This window comes from Meleagris gallopavo, chromosome 1 (assembly GCF_000146605.3).
Source record: "Meleagris gallopavo isolate NT-WF06-2002-E0010 breed Aviagen turkey brand Nicholas breeding stock chromosome 1, Turkey_5.1, whole genome shotgun sequence".
Classification (NCBI taxonomy): domain Eukaryota; kingdom Metazoa; phylum Chordata; class Aves; order Galliformes; family Phasianidae; genus Meleagris; species Meleagris gallopavo.
Window position 1 is genome coordinate 26,483,824 of NC_015011.2, and position 7,904 is coordinate 26,491,727.

Genomic DNA, 7,904 nt, shown 5'->3' on the forward strand with positions numbered 1-7,904 from the left:
TATTAGGAATTTTCAGTCAGTTATATTTAAGCCTTGAATTGTGCTAGATTATGTTTGTTACGTTTTTTACATACTTATTGTAATATAGACAAATCTTCAATCTTGGGCTTTTCAAATACTTATTTTATATCTAATAAATCACATATCACTGAACTGATGACTCAGGTTCTGTTAATACGAGAAAACAATGGCCTAATGTTCCTAATTCAAAATAAAACACCAATGCCTACATTTACTTTGTTTTTGAGCTTCCCTGGAATAAAAAGCTTATTCTGTTCTTAACCTAGCTGCCTAAAGAAATGAAGCATATGTGATATTCCTTTCCGTCTGTCATTCTTTCTGTAACAACTTTTAAAAAGCCTATGAATTTCAGCAGGCTTTGGCACTGGCCTGTTGGGTCTCAAAGGCACTAAGTTTACACCTCTGCACATGTGGGGTTTTAAGTTTAAACCATTCAGTGGTGTTCTCCAGGGGACAGTACTGGGGTCTGCCCTTTTTAATATCTTTATTGTTGACCTGAATGAGGGGATTGAGAGCACCCTCAGTATGTTTGCAGATGACACGAAACTGAGAGGAAGCGTTGATCTGCCTGAGAGTAGGAAAGGTCTTCGTAGGGATCTGGACAGGCTGGATAGCTGCACTGAGGCCAAGGAAGTGAAGTGCCAGATCCTGCACTTTAGCCACAACAACCTCACATGATGCTACAGGTAGGGCAGAGTGATTGGAAGACCGTGTTGAGGAAATGGACCTGGGGATTGCATTGACATGTGGTTGAACATGACCCAGTGTGCCCAAGTAGACAAGAAGGCCAATGGCATCCTGGCTCGTATAAGAAATAGTGCAGTCAGTAGGAGCAGGGAGGTGATTGTTCCCTTGTACTCAGCTCTGGTGAGGCTGCATCTTGCGTACTGTGTTCAGTTTTCAGTCCCCCACTACAGGAAAGATATTGAGACTCTGGAGCATGTCCAGGAAAGGGCAACAAAGCTAGTGAGGGGGCTGCATCACAAGTCTCATGAAGAGCAGCTGAGGGAACTGGGATTGTTCGGTTTGGAGAAGAGGAGGCTCAGGGGAGAACTTATCATTCTCTACAACTGCCTTGAAAGGAGGTTGTGGTGAGGTGGGGTTCGGCCTCTTTTTCCACATGACTAGGGGTAGGGGATAGGGGATAGGGATAGAGGGAATGGCCTCATATTATGCCAGGAAAGGTTCAGGTTGGATATTAGAAAAATTTCTTCTCTGAAGGAGTGCTGAGGCACTGGAGAAGGCTGTCCAAGGATGTGGTTGAGTCACCTCCCTGGAGGTGTTCAATAAAAGTTTAGATGTACTAAGAGACATGATTTAGTGGAGAAATATTGGTGATAGGTGAATGGTTGGACTAAATGATCTTAGAGGTCTTTTCCAACCTTGCTGATTCTATGATTCTTTGGTTTCCCAACAGCAACCATTTGGTCTTTTCAGGTCGGCAGCCATTCAGTAGCTCTGTAACAGCAGTAACGTGTATTGTGTCTGGACAGTAGACAGTGTGGAAGAATGGGGGAATTACTGTGAGGTGACAAACAGCAGCATTTGGGGCATTGCCATATTGTTGTGATAATGGCACAGAACTGCAGAAGTTACTGCAAAGGGAATGGAGGTAAACCCTAAAGGAAAAAAGGAGATGATAAAGTACTGAAATTTAATAAGGTGGAAAACTATATTTAGGCAGGCTGGGATAAATCTGTTGTTTATGAAGCTACTTGTTTATTTGTAAGGCTGGTCACCTGCATTCAAACACTGTATTATCTGCACTGAATCACATTTATACTCTCTTATACAGAGAAATTTTTGGCAACTTACTCAGAAAACAGGTTGTCTCTTTTATGTAATCTTCTCTGGTGGGTGGGTGCTGGGATCTCAGCTGCCTTTCCCAGCGCCTGCATTCATCCCCCTTTACAGTGATTTTCTAATGAAAGACATCTGTTATGCAATACCCATCTACACTTTGGTAAATGTACTTGAGAATATATTCTGGTGTTCAGAATTATTTGATATCCTCTGGCTGTGTCTTCATCTCATCCCTGTTTCAAGGTCTGTCTCTGCAAGTGATGTTAGCAGAATCAATATGAAACATTTCAAGGTCAGATGCAACACTGATTGTGTTAGGTGAATTGTATCACTTGCCTCATTCTTCTCATGATATTAAAAGCTCCATTTGACTTACTAAAAATTTGTAGACAATATTATACACAATCAAGATCAACCATTAGAAATATTAATGTATTTATAGTTTTACTTATCAAAGGAAAATCTGAAAAACCTTGTTCTGGGAAGAATAGTTTAATTTAGTTGTGTACTAGTGAGTTAAATGACAGGAGATGATAACACTAAGCTTGTAAACAGTGCTTTCTAAACTCAGAGTAGCTCACATACATTCAATATTTTTATAGATTGAACAGAAAAGGCAGGGAGGTTAAGTGATCTGTATACAGACAGGCAGCTGCAATAACAGTTCAGGGGTCTGAACACAGCTGTTGACTTTACCAGTATTTGCAAACCCAGTGTTACAGTTGTCCTTACATTCTCTTTCTTTCCTACCAAATAATACCTCTTTTAGAATAAGTCTTGAATGTGATGAAAACCTGACATGATTAAGGAGGTATTCAGAATTCTGTGGTGTTTGTAAAGTGCTTTTTTGATTTGCGAAGTGTTCTTGGGATCACATTTGTGGAAGTGTATGGGTGGAAACCAAATGCATCTTTATTGCATGTATTGCTGTCATTCAAGTAGCAGATTAAGTTATTTTCCTCTTCTTAAGAAAAAAATGAATGTAATTGCTATTTGAAGCTTTCTTGGGGAATAAAAAAATGAAAAAAAATATTCTGGGGTAGATCTATGTTGAAAATAAACGTTCAGGGTTTCAGGGTTGCATTTCTATTCTGCTAATACTATAATGATATTTTTTTGGCTCTGACTAAAATATTTCTAAAGCTCACTGCTCTTTATAAAGCACCAAAGCCATAAGACCACTTCTTTTCTTTCCAAAGGATTTCCTGCTACAGATTTTCACTGTATTTCGGATACTGATACGACCAGAGATGTTTCCCAAAGACTGGACAGTGATGCGATTGGTTGCGAACAAGTAAGACATTGCATAAAAGTGTGTGAAGATCACGATGTAAATAAATACAGTTACAGTATGCATATAATAAAATAAGCAAAATACGGCTTATAATGTTGGCTGCAATTTTTCATTTCTGAGTTTAAGATTTGATTTAAGTTTTTAAATTGCTGCACTTATTTTACATAACAAATTTATAATAATCATATGCTCTGTATTTCATATACTCTGTATTTCAGTAAGCACACATAACTGGAAACTCAGAAACACTTTTACAGATTGAAGATGCTAAGCATCAGCAGTTTTGTTTTCCACATACCAAATGACAAATCTCAACGGAAGTTCATTTCAAATCTGACTGTTGAAATGCTGAGTTAGTAGATATCTCTTTGCTCTCCAGAATAAGTTGTCTGCTATAACATCATTAACAGTGTCTCTGCATATTTAGAGAAAAATCACAGATTGAAAATCACAAATCAACACAGGGAACATTAGCATGGGGCTCTAGAAATTCCCCTCTGATAGTCTGAAATATTGGGATGGCCCTTGAGCCATTCTTTCTGTGCTCTGGCCTTATTTTTACAGAAACAGGTTCCCAGCATTTCTGAGAAGTCATTACAGTAGGTCTAAAACAACTGAATTCTATTTCATCAATGTCACCAGCTATCCTTCTGTGTAGGCTTAAGTTTTGATCAGATAAGCCAGCTGACCAGTCAACAGAATTATCTAACCATTGGAGTCAGCAGAAGAGGGGAGTTACATTGAGCAGACAGAGGAATCTAGACTTCAGGATTTACATGAAAAACAATGCCTGTTGAATTGGTTTTTAGTCTGCATTGCACTTACCAGCACCTAAAGGAATTTGAATTCATAGTGCTATGCAGACAACTAAGAACAATCTAATGATAGCAGTTAAATTTGGCAAAATTATGATCCTGATGAATGTTGTGTGAATGCGTGGACATAAAAACATCGCAGTATTTGTTTGAACTGTATCATGACTTGATAAAATAACATTTTTGCTCATTTTTATTAAATAATTCAGTAATACTAATCTTACCTGATTTGAATTTTAGTGAAAAAACGTTAATAGTCAGAGAATGGATATGACGCATCCGGTAATCATGCTTAAGATATGAATTGAGATATACAGGAAGGAGGGAAAAACATAGGTATTCTTAGACTAAGCATATCGTCTAAGAAGTTGTTACATATTCCAGAAACAGCTGGCTTGGCAGATGGCTTTGCAACAGCTGACATGTACAAAACTAAGATTTAGGAATGACCTTGATGCGTGTTTCTTGGACTGGTGGTGTTCAGATATGCTAAAGATGTTGTTGTCAAGTTCTGCAAAAGAATGTGCTTGCATTTGTATTCTGGTTAGCATCAAACATCTTTTATTAATCCCTGTCAGTTGGTTTTGACCATCTCTGGTCAAACTGTGGCTCAAACTATGCACTTCTGTCAGGCATGGAAGACAGACAGAATTTGGCAAACTGACCGTATATATGTGCAATTGCATAAACCTTACTTGCAGCAAATATTATGTAAACACGTATTTACAAATTAGCATTTAATGATTTTATTTCCTAGGTATATGCTTCTTTGTGGAAGAAATTATGCTTTGTGTTGTGAAAGAGTGTTGGTCGGGTGTTTGGAGTACTAAAAAATCTGTTTGCAAACTGAAGAATCATCATTAGCATTTTTTATGTCATTGGCTTAATTTCTGTTTCCTTTTGAGAGAGCAGAAGAGAAAATCCACCTCCTAGCTGCGGACAGAGTTTTTCAGGACTAGTTTTTCTGAATGTGAATGCCTTTCTTTCACTTATTTCCCTACTGCCATTTTGGAGGCTGCCTTCCTTCATCTTCCCAGAGGAATTCAAAAGCAAAGAGACATGAAAGTGATAGCTTTGCTGAGATTTTCCCAACCCAAAGTCTTTCAGTAGGAAGGGAAGATCCCAGAGGCAGGATGAGAGGTTATGGCACTGCCTGCACCAAGGATAGAAGCACACTTGAGCTGTTCTCCTCTAACATTGCTTGCAGAGCCAGAATACTTCCAGTGATCTGAGTCAGTTTGTGCTTGAATGCAAAACTTCTTGAACTTCATGTCTATGAGGAGAAGGTGTAGCCCATCTTTTTAAGAGCATAATCAAGTAATTCATTTAAAAATTTGGCTGTTTTCTCACTCTTTCTTCCCAGGAATAAAATTGCTGTCATGCTTCCTGTGTCACACAGCCGCCTTCTCACCTGCCTGGGCTCCAGCCCGAGAAGCAGGCACTGGTCTGAAGGCAGCGCGTATCTTGGGAGCTTCCCCCATCACTGCAGCTGTATCACCAGCAGCACTGCCTTTTCTCCCCACTCCCCAGAGTCATATAAATATTCAATCTGTCTGGTATTTACAGGAAGAGAGATTTAGCCTGTCTGAGCCTAGGAAAAATAATGAGTCCTAGAAAGGATATAATCGGGTAATAAGCTTTTCTTGAAGGGGGAAAAAGTTTTCACTTGGTCTCTTATTTATAAATGCAGAACTTCATTTACCTGAAAGATTTTTAGATTTAAAAGCCATCAGAGTATTTCAATATATAATAATTATATTAAAAAATATTGCTGTTCTCTTGCTTCTAGAATTTTTTATTTCTTGTTGCAGTATTTTCAGTAATTATGTAGCATCTGATACTTGGATGCTGTCTGAGATAAAACAGAAGAGAAAGTACTGTGAGCTAAGAAGACAAATTTGGATCTATCCAGAAATTAGAATACGTTATGATGATGCAGCACTCATGGTCTGTAATTCTGAATGTCTGAATACCCATGATGAAAAAACAGTAATGACTAGCATTGGAGAATCACCATGTGACTTCTTCTAAAATTTGAGAAACAAAGTAACATACAAAAAGACAGACATAGCACTAAATCAGACAAATGGTTCTTTATTTGAGTTGTGTTCTGTGGGGTAAGGAGAAATACATGCAACAAATCCCTTATGTTTATTAACTTCTACTAGTTGAGCAATGAGACGGAAATTAACTCTGTTTAAAACACAACCATGCACCATCTCTGTTGAGCTAATCAGGATACATTCAGCAAAGCAAAATGATTATTTATGGCTATCTAATATTTGTAAAAGGAATTTCTGTGGTGAGTGACTAATTGTTTTTAATATATTTTAAAGAAAATACCATCTTCATTTCTTCTTCATTTGTTTCATTATGGAATAGAGCTACTTTCTACGTGATCTAGGCAGTAAGTTGGGCTGGACTAAAATTGAAGCTTTTGCATAACACCTTCATAATGTCTCTCTCCACTGGACATAACAGGGTAATGGTTATTCCCTTAGTTTTCCCTTAGTATAGGAGAAGAACCACTTGTCAAATGCTTTAGTTCCCTGGCATCTTTTGAGAGCACTGAACAGACTCAGCTAAACTCCAGATATGCCATGTTTCGTTAACAATTGAGAAGGCTAGCAGAAAGGAAAGTGAGATTCCTATGGCTTGCTGAGTAAGTCTGATATTTGTAACATATGCACCTACATATTATGTAACAAGGAATTAATTTGTCAGTTCCCTTGCTATTGAAGAAGTTTTTGTTTAAAGATTTGTGTGTGATTAACTAACTAATGTATATACTTAGAGCATTTTCCTGAATGGTAGAGATGCTAGATCTCCCAATTCTCACTTCAAATTCTATGAGCATACAAAATGAATGCATGTATATGATTATAGAAAAATCATTGATCTGTAGAGTAAGATTTACTCTAATGTGTTATTTATAATAAAATTACAAATGCATCTGCTGACAGTTTGGCATATTGACTTTAAATAGAAAGTCTTTTTGGTTATCCAATTCAATGACAACTGGAAGACATGACTATTATTATTTAAAAATATTCAAACAGAATGCCATAAAGGAATCATGACAACAAATTAGCATTAGTTTCATCATTATGACTGCTTTGAAGAATCCTGTTAGCTCCCATGGTGTGGGAGTTTGAGATTCCTACGCTGAACAAAAATTCTTGCTTTAATGTAATATACTGTGTTGCCAACAGCATTCCTGGTTGTATGTAATACAAACAATTGCTTTCAACTGAAGGTGTAAAAATTCATCTGCACCGTTCAGTCTGTCACAGAGTGTATGTGCACATAGATGTATAGATACAGTGGAAGGTGTATACACAGAAGTGAATCTCTGTTCATATGGTTAATTTTTGAAATGTGAAAGACAATTTCTTCTTTTTGAACATCTCTGTGCTTTGAAAGATTTTTGAAAGTGAAGGATAAATGTCTGTGTTCTATATCTGCCCCTTACCAGAATGGAAAAAGAAACCTTTTGTTTTCTACAATTGGCTGCCCAAGCAAATTCAAGTTGTCAGAGCACAGTCCAAGTGCCAAACCAATTCTTGAACTTATAGGAACTGCTGTGGACTACTGAAAAATCTTGCTATAGAAATAATTGGATGGAGAAGTCACTCTGACAGAAGTGTCCTGACCAGGCCTTGGGTTAGCATTCTGTGTATGAGCCCTGAATAATGTAATAGCTACAAGCAGATGTTTTCTCATGTAAAACAGTGAACAAATTTATGGCAGGAAGAAAGGAAAGTTTGTCTCAAGCTCAATGTTTTCTCGATAGATACTCAATTAGATTTGAAATAAATGTGTGCTATTTTGAAATTGTTGGCTGGGGAGCAACTTGGGATGTGAATATTGTACTGGATCACTCAGCTGTTCATCTGTCCTCAGGTTGCTGTCCTTAATTTGTGCATTTTTAAATTCTTTTCTTTATAGAATCTACTTTTTCTTCTTTTTTT

At 37.4% G+C, this 7,904-nt stretch overlaps 1 protein-coding gene across 1 annotated transcript in view; it reads left to right on the top strand.

Annotated features, from left to right (window-relative positions):
* Positions 1-7,904, top strand: part of DOCK4 (dedicator of cytokinesis 4) — a 176,247-nt gene that overhangs the window by 117,145 nt on the left and 51,198 nt on the right. Inside the window, 1 exon segment of the mRNA XM_031552130.1 lies at positions 3,024-3,118. Coding sequence (XP_031407990.1) covers positions 3,024-3,118 — 95 coding nt within the window.